Below are 15,193 nucleotides of genomic sequence, written 5' to 3'. Positions count from 1 at the left end.
CATAGCAATTTAATTATTTACTCCAGTGCTGTGTCAACTATACTCAGCTTAAGGAATCAGCTGGGATGCAAGATCTTAAGTTTTAACTTACAAGATGCTAACAATCTGGAATCAAACTGCTCAGGGACTTCACTCTCCGTCGTACACTGATTAGAAGCACTTGAGCTGGAGATATTTCGCAATATCACGCGTAGAAGCTGAGGGCAGGACATTCTCTGTAAGTAACTGCTGGTCTGCAAGCTTTACTTCCTCCTTTCTACTTTTCCCATCTCCAAAGAATTTAAAGGGATTATTGTTCCAGGCATCTTACAAAGCACTTACCTCCCTCCCACCTTTTTTTTTTCAAGGAGATAATGACCTGAAGTGTGGATCAGATTTCTGGAAAGTCCTTTCTGTTACACTTCACATTTAAATCTCTGGGATGCTTGCCCAGGATATGAGAGATAACCAGAACTATACTTTTTTACGTGCAAATGAAGAAACAAATAGCTTTCAGCTATGTCTCCCAACACATCTCTTGTGAAACCCTGAGGACCTTTATTCCATCCTCTGTGATTTCTGCAGCTTTTGAAAAAGTCATGTGAAATCTCTTCCTTTGTTGATTTTCTGCAGGATCTGCAGATAGAGAAACACAAATTTCGTTCAGGGTGAGAACCAGCATGACTACAATTCATTGTCACTCAGGCATGCAACAAAAAGATTGCCCTTGGCATTTCTTTGTTTCTTTTTTTCCCCTGGAAGTTGTGCATATTGTCTAACAGTTGTGCTTTTGAAGTACTAAGAGAAGTTATTAATTAACTTTGCCTTCCTTGTAATGAAGCTTGTTATATTCTTCCACGAACTCCATCTTAATTATTGGAACTCTCCCTCCAGCTTCCTTGACACAAGGAACTTGATCCTCTCCGTACATGTAAAACATTATTCCTTGCTTGTTGATCTGCTTAAATCATTCTTCAGGCCCCAGACCTTATCAACCCTTTCATTGCCTTTACTCTTTCCCCACACTGAGCTGAAGTTTCCTCTCCTCACCTCCCAAGCCTACAAAACTCTGGACTTCCCCATTTGTTTGCTTTCCCCTTATTTCATACGCTCCCTCCCACTTTAATTCTGCTGTTTTGTCAAATTTATCTTCATTCACTTTTCATGGAAAATGCTCAGTACCCTGTATGTATATGGTGTATGCAGACATACCTTTGTAATTTGCTGCCCTACCAACTTGCAAAGCTACGAGATACAAGGGCAGGGAGTTGGCAGAAATGTAACTGAGAACAGAGCTTTTCCCACTGCATTTGCTCTTGTGATATAAGGTATGAAGACTGTAAACAAAATAAAAAAGCACACCTAAAGCACACTGATGTAGTATGGAATGTGTTTGATGAAAACAATAAAAAAAGCTTTTCCACTCTATATAGCGCTTCATAAATATGCATTTATTTCCTCATCTTTCATCGCCTTTACAGTTTTAGCCAGTGTCTCAGTGTTAATATTTGTCAGAAGCTTACAACTGAACTTTGCATACTTTCATTCTATAGTTCTGAAGTTAAAAACAAATTCGTGGGTCTTTCTATATGAAACTGAGCCAAAAAAGGTGACTAGTTCCTTGTAATGAATTACAGACTTACATAAGATTTCAAACTTACATTTCTATCCTATCCCATGTATTATATTTACATATTTGACTAATTTATTTACTATTTACATTTTTCAAACACCGTAGTCATAAATCTGTTTATATTGTACATTGTTATTTTAATTTTTATTACAGAAATTCTTTAACACACATTTGAGACAATATAACTTTCAATATTTCACATCAGGGCTATGAAATTACTCGCTGGATTCACTAGTGATGTGTCAAGATGCCTCCTTCATAAGCAAATACATTTTACAAAGGAATTTTATAATACTCAGAATCTTGAATTTTGACAAAATAAGTGCATGGCATGTAATAATGATAAAGTTCTATTCTTTTCTCTGTAATATTGTGTTTGGAATAACATTTTACCTGAGATGTAGAACTGTTAAAGATTTTTTATTTTTTTAATTAAAATGAAATGATTTTATGTAAATTTTAAAGTACTGAAAATTTGAAATTTTACATAAATGTTGGCCTTCTATTTACTGAAAACTATTCCTATTTGTATAGATATATAAATAATATTTATATATCTATATCATATTTCCCAGAAAATTCTATAGCTATATAAATAAACATTGTTATTATATTAGGAAACTTCCCACTATCCTTAAAAAGCAATGTGCTCGAGTACAATATTCAACTTCTGACACAGACACAGTAGTAAATGTGACCTCTTTTGATAACATGGTAATAATTTCTTCCAAGGGAAGTAAGAGGTACCTGTTCAGTTTGGAAGACATGGCAGTCAACTTAAGTGGACCCGGTGAAGGAAACTTCATGTATCCAGTCTAATAAATGTTATGCAGAAGCATCTGACACAGCAGACGACTCTAGGTCAACTTTTTATGTTACATGTAGCTACGTTAAGTAACATATTAATAAAAAAAAATTACAGAGATTCCTTACAACATTGTACATTTAATGCTATGTGTCTTCTCTCTAGTCACAATAATAAGCATTTCTATTAACAAATGATTGAAGATACTAAGTTTAACTAAAGGAAATGGTCATAAATTTCAGGTTTCTTTTATTCTGTTATTGGTAGATACTGTTAGGCACAATATGACATTCTTTGTAAACATAAAGATAAATCTTGATACATTAGACCGTAAATTGAAGTTACAGAAAAGAGCATACTGACATTTAAGAAACACAGAGCCACTACGCACTGTAGGCACAAATGCAATAATCTAGGAGGCCTGAACTTTTATACACTGGAACTAACGACTCCAGCTGACATCAGCGTAACAGAAACACATCCTAGTCACCAAACCCTTCCTGCTTCTGAATTAAGTTAGTATTTTCCAGTTTGCTAATGATTTGACATCATTTTAAAATACAGATCTCCTATAATCACATGTTGGTAAAAATGTATTCTATTTACCCTGAAACACCTAAGTAACTTATTAAAAATTGGGTGTCAAGAACTTAGGCCCCTAATACAAGTAATATAACTAATATATCTAGAAAGCTTTTTAAAAAAAATATGTAGATACATATTTTTTAAGAACTTGAAAATAATCTTCCAATAACATATCATAAGAGAAAACCTCTTGAAGATCTTTTATTTCCCAAACTTAAAAGTACACTACACTTCTGGTGCAACATTGTGCAACTCCAGAATTGAACTGAAGAATAACAGTTCTGAGCTCCCAGTATATTGCCTATTGCAACTCTCACCCTTAATAACCTATATATAGGGTAGGCACAAATTAACATGAGTTTATTTACATCCAATAGAGCAACATCAGAATACATATCTGAAAAGATTTCCTGAAAATAAATAGTGCACTTAAATTATGTAAGTTTTAAGAAATTATTCAGAATCCCATGATTATTGAAGAAACACTAATTTCACTCTGTAAAGTCATAGAGGATTTTTATTCTGCTAATGACACAAGCGATCTGACTATATAGTTACGGATATTGTTATGAGGAACTATCTTCTTATTTCCTCTGAATAATATGAGAAAAAGCTATTAAACAAATTATTAAACAAATAAGCTTAGGACAGATGTATTAATTCTCCTTTTCTAAAATGCTAGAAATGGAGAATAAGGCAACAACTGAGATCAAAATGCATCCTGCTTTATAAACCAAGCTTCTTAATATAAATCTCTTAAAAGTGAACTTTCATGCTGAAAAATTGGAAAGCCATTAAGAAAAAGTTTATTTTAACAGGATCCCATTTTTTATTTCATTCAATATAAAAAAAAATCTCCAAAATATATACCGAAGGATTTATTTTAGAATTAGAGATGAATCTTAAGCTTTAAGTAACTCCTTTGTACGGCAACAGAGCTTCTGAGGCATCCTACCAGACTTAGTAATGTTTAGAAAATGTTCCAATTTGGTCACCAATTCCCATTGCAACCTTCTATTTTCATATACTATAGAAGTAATCTAACTTCATTCCATAAAAAAAGAAAAGATGGCATGAGAATACGTCTTCTGAGACATAATCAGATCCCAAAACACAGGCCTTGCTGTCTCAAATGGTCTTCATGCCTGAGAAATTCCTTTTTTCCACTCAAAATAAATAATTCTTACCACTAGCCAATACTGGCTGATAAAGTTATTACAGATGACACTAAAATAATCATATAATCATTCTGTAAGAAATTTTAAGTCTCAAGTACATATAACAACAGCTAGACAGAAATTACAGACTGTAATTCTCTTAATTACAGAAGGGGGAAAAAAGAAGAAATTATGTAGTAGACATCTGAACTCATTTTTTACACTGAGCAAGAAAGTTCACTTCTAAGTTCATTCAGCGTTCAATATCCTGCTGTGTCCATTTCTTTGGTATCCTGTTCTCATTTTGTAAATTTTAACAGAATTTTAATGGTCATCTTAATTCAAATGAAAGAAGAATGAATCAAAAGCACAAGCAGAACAACTGAATGCCATAATACTGCAGAATATGTTAGTCTTAACAGTTTTGGGTTCTTTATATTCATTTCTTGTAATGATTGGGGGCATCCGCAAATGCAAACTTTAGTCTGTAGGCCTCTGCCAGGAGTACACTAACTTCTTCGTTTCCCCAGTGTATTGTGGGCAAATTCTGTAAAAATATCAGCAATTCCTAGTTGGAGAGAAAAAAAAAGAAAGAAATTATTTTTTTCACATATCAGTGTAACATCAAAGTAACACACCATAAGCAAATACTCATGTAGTAAGTACCTCAGTATCCCAAAGAGATCTGAGACCCCTTTAGATTAAGTGATTTTCCTCTAACTTTTACAGAGGTACATGCTATTAAAGTTCAGAAGCCAGCTATTAATTGTTCCTGAAATACAGTTATTTTCTAGTGCCCAGAAAAATTTAAGAAGTGGGTGAATTCACTTGTTCGGTACATGCTAGAATGAAAGCAAGCTATACCGCCCAGTTGAGAAGTGGGTACATTCTATTTACCTGCATTTGCCTTTTTGTGATTATGGCCCTACTGGTTCCTCTGCTCATGCATGGACACTCCTCCTCTACAGTAGTCAGACACGCAAGTCCTCACTTGTGACCCACAGAACCACATCACAGAACCACACACATATCAGACTTGTAAAAGGAAAACACTGTTACCACACTAATTTTGTAACTGGCAATTGAGATACCCCTGAGTACTGAGTCATGCAGAACTACGCCAGAAATTGAATTCTGAGTTCTGTAACTCCAATTCATCGCTTCGACACAGGACCGCTCCTCCTCTAGCTTTTTCATCTAGTATTAAGTAACCCAGGTTAGTCCACCGCATGAATAGAAGTGTCAGAATTTTTTTCTCTAATTAGTCTTTTCACAGGCAAACATGAAGATCCAACTTTCTGGTTCTGCTGCTTCCTAGGTATGCCATAGTACAGCAAATAACCATTAGTTACTAGCAGTTCAAATTAGTTCAATTTATTTCAACATTAATTATGTAACAACGCAGATTAAATTTCATTACTAAAAGTAATTCCAGATGATAATTTGAACTTTAAAAAGGTACTAAAATGTGAATTCTTGCTTTCATAGGTCGTATGTTTTATTGTAGCAATATAGCTATCTGCCGATATACCAAATGCCCTGTTTAACAAAACTCGAAAACTATCTATGTTCAACTGTGATGCACAGGACCAGGTCCCACTGATTCCACTTTAAAAGGTCCTTCGAAAGGTTTGATTGGAAAATGTTTACTTCCTTTTCCATCATTAAATGATCAAAAGGACATTATAACTATCTCCTTTTGTTTTAGTTTATCCAAAATATTGTTGTCCTCCAGAGTAGGGAATTATACAGTTGGATACATGCTCAAAATTACAATCATTCACTAAGTCTGAGATTCTTCAAGTGACAAAAATTTCCCAATCACTTTAGATACTTTCATCTTCCCTCATATTCTCTGGAGGAGTCTTTGACACTGATGAAAAGATAAGCTGCTTTTCTATTTATACATGAAAATATATAAAATAAATTATGAATTCAGGAGGTTGCAGTCAACTCCCATCTCAATTACCAGTCCTGGTTTCCCTCTCTTCAGGTTTCTTATCCCAAAATATTTTCCTACAGATCAGTTTTTCCTCCCTCATGTATTAAGTTTAGGCAAAATTTGTTTCCAAGCTGCCTAGGGACAGAGGTAATGAAGAGCTCACAGGGACAGGCCCTGCATGCTCAGTTCTGCTCAAAATCCAGCATGACTTGCAGCAGCACAAAGCTTCCAATCATCTTCTGTAGGCTAAAACATTTTGAATGGAGTCTTGAAAGATTAACTACTAGAAATTATCTATCTCCTGAGTTCATGCAAATGACAATTTCATAAAGCTTGTAACTGACCAAATTTGGGAAGTTTAATTTTTTTTTTTAAATAAAGGGTGACCCAAAAAGCCCACAAACCCTCAAACATGACACAAAAGTCACCTTAAGTCAAACATCAAATTCATGCTTCAAACTTTCCAAAGAAAAGATCACCCGGAGATTCCCTGCCTCATGCTTTTAACTGTTTGGCAAAACCTATCCTTAAAATTTAAGCTGTGGCAGAACAGCAAAAGGGAAATTTTTGGATCAGTATCATCACAGTAAAATTACTATGGAATTTTACAATGGGGTTTGTAATACAATCTTAGAAATATGTGCAACTGTTAAGCTTGCTTGCACATTTTAAGTGCTCTATCTTCGTAGAAAAAAATGCAGAAAGATTTGTGAGCGCGTGCATATATACTTCTGTATATTTTTGGATGAATACTCATTTGCTTCTTAAGATTTATTCTTAATAGGAGGAATGAATAAGCAGGAATCTAATTAAAAACACAACTGCTATCCTGCTATAAATCAGAATCCTGTGATATCACATATAACTACACAAATTATTCTTAAGAACCTCATTTTCCTTGTCTTGTCCCTGTCCCCCCATTTGCACTTGTTTTGGTGGAAGACAGCTGTAGGAGCGCTTAGCAAGGATTCTGTGATTTCAGGAAACAGTGAGGAACGGAGAGGAACACGGAATGTTTTTTTTGTGTGTGTGAGATGCAATTAGTTTGGCTTCACCTATTTCATGGTATTACTATACCGAACCTTGCAATATGAAGCAAGAAAGAATAGAAGTTAAGCAGTACTGTATATTTAATCATGAATAATAATTAGCAATACAACAGTTAGCATCAGAATATCTCTATTACTTGAGAGAGAGAATATTTTTAATGAAGTGTTAAACAACTGCCAAAACCCCCACTTTTTTTTTTTCATGTCTATCTGCTTATTTGACAGATATGCTGATAACTGTAATTAATTAATTAGCACTGTGGAATAGAAAGGTTGTATAAAGGGACAATAAATGCCTACCACTGTCAATTTTTTTTTTTTTTAAATGAAGTAACTTGCAATCAGTTCTACAACGCAGTAGCTAAATCAGTTAGTACTAACAGTTCTGTGAAATCAGCAGTTTTAATGTTTACAGTGCTTAGACTTTGCTGGGCCAGACTTCTGGTACAGCTGCTTTGTATCACTTGAGGTGTCTTTGGTTTTATTCTGGGCTCTTGTTCAAATAAATGTAGACCTAACCAATGCTCCAGCCATTGGAGGACTGTGAGCTTTCTGTCAGATCTCAGCACTTTTACTGTGCACAACATCACCTCATCAGATGTTGCAACAAACACCTACAGGTATAAAAGGTACAGTAGTACCTGATCTGTATACAGTATACAGTACAGTACAGTATACAGTACCTGATCTGCTCAACAGCTGCTGAATTAAAGCTAAACCATTTCAGAATGAGATCACATTGCAAGAGTCTACTTTGGTCACACATTTGTCCATTATGCCAACTTGTTTCTATGGCAATTGTACGTGTTTTCCCAGCTAGAAAATCTTGCTACAGACTCCTGAAACACAGGAAGTTCTTCCAGATAAATGAATTCTGCTTACACATTCAGTTTTGAAGGCAAGGTGATCAGACTGGTTATGCCTATCAGAAAATGATTACCATACCATAGTTTAATCTCTTAAAACCTTCTACACAGCAGTCACTTTTACAAACATCTTGACTGCTCAAAAAAGAAACAAAATTTTAACTAGTCATCCATACTTATTCTGTTATATTTACCTTTTCAAAGCACTGAAAGTGCCTTATCTTACAAATCAACAGATCACATTTTCTAAAATAAATTGAGAGTTTTACAGATTTGTTTTGAAATATCTATGGAGAACCAGAAAAAATACATGATTTTCCTTCCAGGACACAAAGTGCAATAGAAGAAATCAGGTGTTCCACGCTTAAGGCTGGAAAACTCAAACCATTAGACTTTGCTTTTTGTGGCATATGAAGACCACTACCTTCACCTTTAATATTCACACTATATGAAATTTAACAGGCAGCTCAAATAGAAAATAGGACATCTGATAAAGAATTAATTTAATACCTCTATGATTACTTCTAAGCTTATTCATAATTTTCATCAGAATTGGACACTTGATGAATTACTCTGTTACTTATTTAAGTGTCCAATTCTGTTCTAATTGAAATGGGCATTTTGCCCACTGTTATCAAGGCAAAAGGACGATGCCTTAACTGCCCAACAAAGTAAGATTTGTACTGACTAGTGAATACGCATTATAAATCAAAGTGAAGTAACAGGCCAGCACCAAGATACATTGCCTGAGTGATTTACTAAAGAGGAAGCTTATCTTCCTGTGATCTGTTACTTTATAGAGCTTCAAAACTGGCTCAGAGACAAATAAATCTCACAGCTTGATAAAAATAAAAAGCAGAACTGGAAAAAGCCTTCCTAAACACAATTTTATTTTCTTTAACTGCTGAACATATTACTGCTGCATTTGTTGTCTGAACATGCAGCAGTCTTAAAAACAAAACAAAACCCCCAAACCTGAGTCTTTAATTGGAAGAAATGTAACAAAAATGCTGACCAATATTTATGAGAGCACACGACAAGTCAATCTAAAACTGTTCAAGTTAGCATTTTACACTTTTGAAAGAGCACAGGTGACTATATGAATAGTGACTACAGAGTATTAATATATTTTTGATCATTATTGGGTTTTTTTGCCAACAGATAAAGTAGGAACCATTAGAATCCATGTGCAAAAAAGTTATCCATGCTAACTGATTTAGCTCATTTCCTTTCCACGTAGAGAATTAAAATATATGAGGCTGTCTTTGAAGTATGATGAATCATGCACTTGAACTAAGAAAAACATTCATTGGTGATAAACTGTTTAATATATTTCAGAACAGGAAAAGTTTAAAAAGCAGTATTTTTAAAATGTTTCCATAAAACTAATATTTTCTGCTTAATTTAAATGATATCGTGATGTCACCTGGCTGGGGAATCTGTCAAATACTTCCTTGTTTCCCTGAAATTATTCACCAAACATCAAGGCTAAAAAAAAGTATTCTGATGTTCCTTATATAGTTAATACAGTCGGCACAAATCGTTTCGCTTATTTTAGTGGCCTGATTGATTCCCTTTTCCATAAGAAGAATCTGATAAGCATATAGAACTAATACCACTCCCCTTCCTCTTTTTTTTTAATGAGAACAATTCCACTTTTCTCCTCACATACCTGTTTCTACTGATCTTTACTTGTAGAGCCCACGATGTTGCAGAAATACAGCACTTCTGGAAAAATTAACTCTTAAAGGGACAATGTTTAAATACAGCCACTGGGGGCCTAAAGCACACGAAACTCCCCTATCTTTTTAGGGGACTATGTCAGAAAAAATGATGGACCTATTACTTCATTTCACAATTTAAAAATAAAATGCTTAAAATTCACATGTAAGTGTTTATTCTTTTAAGTATCGTTCTATTAAATAACAACAGTTGTCGTTCTTTTCAAAGCACTTTGAACAGTCTAGGGATTTAGTTATGTGCACTGTAGCATGAAGTTGACTTTTAAAAAAATTATAACCTCTAGCTTTCACCATCTATCATTTTAAATACATTTCATAGTATTGTATGTTAAAAAGATTTTAAAGTAATTTACATCCTCCTTTATAGCTAACAAGATTTTGTCATAATTCTGTGGGGATATACTGTTAAAAAAGACAGTATTCACACCTGTGAAATGATACAGGACAACCAATATCGACATAAGGCTTTCAACTGTGTGACTTGCACATGTTTGCTCTCCAGCAGCGTCTAGGAGATTATTCTTTAATGATCTTAACCTTCATTTGACAAAGCTATTAGAATGACTATCTCTCATAACTTACGCACAGGTGAACTGGTGACCTCGAGAGCCAAAAACATGAGCTAGTTGACTGATGTTCAGATGACCCAGGTCATCTGAAAGGCCCCAGACGGAGAACTGTAGCACACACTTGGTGAGTGACACCTGCAGCCTCTGTTACGTTACACATGTAAAGTTCACAAATAATAACAAGTCACAAAAGTTCACTGAGAATACTAGTTGTAAAATAACTTAGCAAAGTTACAACAATAATTTTGACAATAATGTCACCTAGCCTTCACATTGAGCTTTTGAAATGTAAGGCACTTTGGAAAGTTGATCAGTATTCTTATTTCCCTCCCATATAAAACTGAGGACAGCATGAAATATCTTGCCCAAGGGCAGTCAGCAGATCATTAGCGGATCTGTGGTTTCCAAAATCCCAGTGCAATGTTTGTTTATGCTTTGGCTGCATCTTCAACAGATACAGAGTAATCTAAACTACAGCCTTTGTATTTTGCGAATTGAGGGTTCTGGTTTCACTGCACTGTTATTGTGTTAAATATTCACATCCATGTCCTGTACTGAGGTCTATCTGCATGAACTAGCCTGCCAGCACCACTTCAGTTCAATCTATATGCAGCATTGCTCTCTCATCATACACTGTAAAAAGAGTCATAGACCCATTTCCAACCTCACTTCCTCCTTGCTTTTTAGGCAGTGACAGGCTTCTTCCCTACTGGAGAAGAATCACAGATATTTGAAGGATGTACAAGCAACAGTTAATTCCTGATCTGTGGTATAACTTTGTTTTATATACATATATATATGTTTTAAAAAACTTACAAATTAGTAACTGTTTATTTTCACCTCTTTTTAAAATTTATAAGAAAAATAAGAGCACTTTCCAAGTGGCAAAAACCTTAACATAGTAGGGAATGAAATGAAATGTGATTCCTTCTTTGCATCAATCTTGATTGTCCAGGTCTACTTTCAGACTCCACAAGTCTCCACACCTAGGAACAACCTCTGGGGGAAAGGTACTACCCATAGTAGAGGAGGCTCAAGTTAGGTTCTACCTAGGTAACTTGGATATACACAGGTCTATGGGACTGGATGGGATGAATCCAAGTGTGTTGAGGGAGCTGACCAATGTTATTGCAGGGCTGTTCTCTATTTTAAAAGGTCAAGGCAATTTGCTGGGGGAGGTTCAGGATGACAGGAAAAAGACAAATTTTATGCTTCTCCTTAAAAAGACTAGTCCCACATGACAGCTTGTGCACTCCTTTCCCAGAAGGACCTAGCAACACCTGGCACCTGGCTCCTGAGTTCCTGACAAGTGCTGCATGTTTGTATCATCCAGTTAAAAGGCAAGTGAGTAGCTGCCAGGGTATGGGCCCCACAACAAGGAGACGGACATCTAAGCCCAGTCTTCTAAGGGTGGAGGAGAAGGAGACATCTGCCTTTCTGAGCCTAAGAACTGCAGCTCCCAATAGAAATGGTGGTAAACAAAAAGACAGAAAAAAGGTGTGCTGTACACAAGCTGTAAACTAATTTCTTCTACTTACCACTGTGCCTCATGTCTATCTTCCATCTCCATGCCCCTTCCCCTAGACCAGTTCTCTCTCTCATTCTCTTCCCCTCTCCGAACACAGGATTTTCGAAAAAGACGTAGCGTTGGCAACTAACCCATTACGACATACCTCAGCAAGAAACTAGGCATCTGAAATAACTTGGCAAAAGTGGATGCAATTAACAGATTCTCTCTCTACTAAGCTTCTAGCAGGGGCAAAATGTCATAATGTACCACAGCTATTAATATACATAAACCATTGTTTAAAAGAGAAGTGCAGAGCATGTCAGTAAGGCAAAGTTTTTTGCAGTGCTGTAGAACATCCCCGGACACACTAATATGAGAAGCAAATGGATGCTTTTCTGTATACGTCCCATTGAACTACACAATTATCTGTCTAAATGATTTCAATATATGCTCCACTCAATAACCTCCTTACACATACTCCATTCATACCATTATTGCACTGACTGATACTATACTTATTAATCAGTAATAGGAAATGTCTGAAATTGAAGAAGATGCTATTTAATCAATCACCAAAAAAAAAAAAAAAGGGTATGTTCCCTACTAAGTGAAAGGAAGCATTTTTTATTTGGACCAAAAGGTGATTTGGGGTTGATATAGCAGTGTTGTTGGGTCATGCTAGAGATTAACTATAAATCAAACTGATTACTTACTATGCTACTAGGTATAGATGACAGAAAATAAAAGAACTTATGCATTTTAATATCCCTTTCAAGAGATTTCTCTTTTATATTGCTATATTCACTCCATAATTCTGAAATAATTCTCCACCACTTTTGAAATTCAACATTTCTGTTACCAAACAAAAATCAATGTTTTCTACAACTTCACTCACTATGCTTCCACTATTTTAACTGCAATTGGCATAGTTCTATATACATGTTTCTGTAAAATACGCTAAAGTATGCTAAATAACTTATTAGCAGCTATATGGTGCCATACATGCACTTTAAAAATGTTGTTTTCCTTAGGTAAGTATTCCAAAACTATCCTAATCTCCATATAATCAAGAAAAGATAGTAGTAGACTTGCTAAAAATGTTGTGGCACAGAAGTATGAAAAGTAAAAGGACAAGGTCTGTGTTTTAAGTAACATGGTAAAAATACAAGATCTGAGAGTAATACTGCCTTCTAAGCAATGGCTGGTGTCACATGTAAAATTATTCTCGCAAAAAAAATATTTCATGCACAATCCAATATCTAAAAGAAAATACCAGACTACCAGATAGCTATCTCAAAAATAAGGTATTTCCAAAGCCCTTATTCTTGGACTTGCTCAATTTCCATTGAAATCAGCATGGTCAAGGTCTGTTCCTTGTAATCCCCATATAGTTCAATGCCCACCATACTTTAATCAATACAGTTTTGCATAAGATTTGGCAATGATTCTGGTTATTTGGCAATATCTCCAGTTAACTACACTATTTATCTTCTCTCCCCATCCCTGACCCCATATGTCAGTTCTGAAAGAAGGTACACCAAGAACAATTATGGAACAAATAACAGACTGATATTTAATAACAAGTTAAAAAGTTATTCTAAGGAGTAGAGCACATAAACACTCTGCTGTGACAATCAAAACAGTTTGCTTTACATATTTGAAAATTCAGTCCATGTGAATTGTCCATGTGAATTATTGACAAAGTTCAATTGTAGTTTTTTACAAAATGAAGAAACATTCCAAACAGAATGTAAAGAACAGAACATAAAAACGGTAATAGAACAGTGTTTGTATTTCTAGCTAACACAGAAATGACAACAACTAAAACTAAAATCAAACTAGAACGCATTGAGGAAATTGAGAGAGTTAGTTCTTAACGTCTAAACTGAGAACTAGGTGTATTAATTTTCTTAAAAAAGGCAATCCTAAAATATAGTATTTTCCTACAAGAGTTGTTAAACCTTCCTGCTGCTAACTGCAATGTAATTATGGTCTGAATACTTCTGGTGTACAAGAGCTCTGTTTTGTACTAGTAGGCAGAACCTGCAATCTTACAGTATTTTATGATTATAAACTTTGCAATATCATAGTTTAGGACTGCAAATAACTAAATGAAAGGTAAATCAATTTTATATAATATTTGATTATTTAATAAAGAATTTGTAATAGCTCTATTTTGAACAAGAACTGCATCTGTAACACATTACACACACATATAAGGTATATTACAGAACAGCACAAAATTTATACTGGCAATTTGATTAAACTGCTTCTTTATGAGAATTATTTGCACCTTCGGTAGCTGTGCTTGAACTTTTAAAATATACCATTTACTTTTAAAGAGCTAATAAGTGCAATGCTACTAAATTTAGAGGAAATAAGCTAAGGAAGGACAAGCTAAGAAACATTACCAATTTATCTTATTAAATAACAGAAAACCGAAAGAAACATATGCATATGTGCATACATTCAAACTTTTGAAATGCTATATGACTTTATGGGGAATTGTACAATGTGATGATGTCAGAGATAGCCAGGACTGGACTTAATGATTCAAAAATTTTTTTCCAACCATGTTTAACCACTATTATGTATTTCTTTTGTCTATATATAGGAATGATTTAATTCCCTTTTCCCTCATAAAAGTCTTTTTCACTTGCTTATATTTGGGATTGTGAAGTGTGAAAGGTAAGGTGGCATAGATAGCCAATATCAAGTGGGCATCCCTGAAAGACAGTCCCTCTCCTGCGCTGGACAGCAAAGGAGAAAGACAGAAGTGCCAGAGCTATCGCCTCGGTGAGACCCCGTAGTTGCTGCAGTTGTCAGGTTGGTGACGTGCTGTGCAATGCTGACCTTCAATCATCTTCCCTGATACTCATGATGAAGTATACCCACTGCTCTGGGACTCTGCTAGGCTCAGTCCAACTCCTCCTCCTTCTGCCTACTATCAAAGGAGTGACAAATGCATTGACTGGTAACAGGAAAGTCTGAATCTCAGTGTGCATTGCAGAGCCTAGCTGACCTTGTTTAGTTGCCTTAGAGCTCTGTTTCCCTTCTCTCTGCCCCTTGCTGTTGACATGTAACATACCAAATAAGTAGACTTCTAGCTCTGCCATGAGCCCTCTTTTCTTTCGTGAGTAGTGTTTTTCAACACAATCAGCAATATTCCCTAGACTCTTTGCCACTTCTTGTTTCTCCAGCTGTCGTAACCTACTATGCAGAGCTGCACATAATGAGCTAAATTTCTGGACCACTGTGCATCTTATTAATTACCTGCATCTTGGAGTCAGGGAAAACATTTCTTTCCTATTGAGCACAGCTGGAGTTGAGAAAACTAAGATTTAGGAATATAATAT

At 35.2% G+C, this 15,193-nt stretch overlaps 1 protein-coding gene across 5 annotated transcripts in view; it reads right to left on the bottom strand.

The window, feature by feature from the left end:
• Positions 1–1,409: 1,409 nt before the first annotated feature.
• The window catches only part of TBC1D22A (TBC1 domain family member 22A), a 199,691-nt gene continuing 185,907 nt past the window's right edge, over positions 1,410–15,193 (bottom strand). For 2 of the 5 annotated variants that reach the window (XM_068931077.1, XM_068931087.1), the window contains one exon: positions 1,410–4,727. In XM_068931077.1, coding sequence (XP_068787178.1) covers positions 4,599–4,727 — 129 coding nt within the window. In that variant the 3' untranslated portion in view covers positions 1,410–4,598. The remainder of the gene's footprint in view (positions 4,728–15,193) is intronic. The other 3 variants (XM_068931095.1, XM_068931063.1, XM_068931071.1) reach the window with 2 other exon arrangements.

Source organism: Struthio camelus, chromosome 1, assembly GCF_040807025.1.
Source record: "Struthio camelus isolate bStrCam1 chromosome 1, bStrCam1.hap1, whole genome shotgun sequence".
In the NCBI taxonomy this organism is placed as follows: Eukaryota; Metazoa; Chordata; class Aves; order Struthioniformes; family Struthionidae; genus Struthio; species Struthio camelus.
The sequence above is the reverse complement of the archived record's forward strand: the minus strand, read 5'-3'. Positions and strand labels throughout refer to the sequence as shown.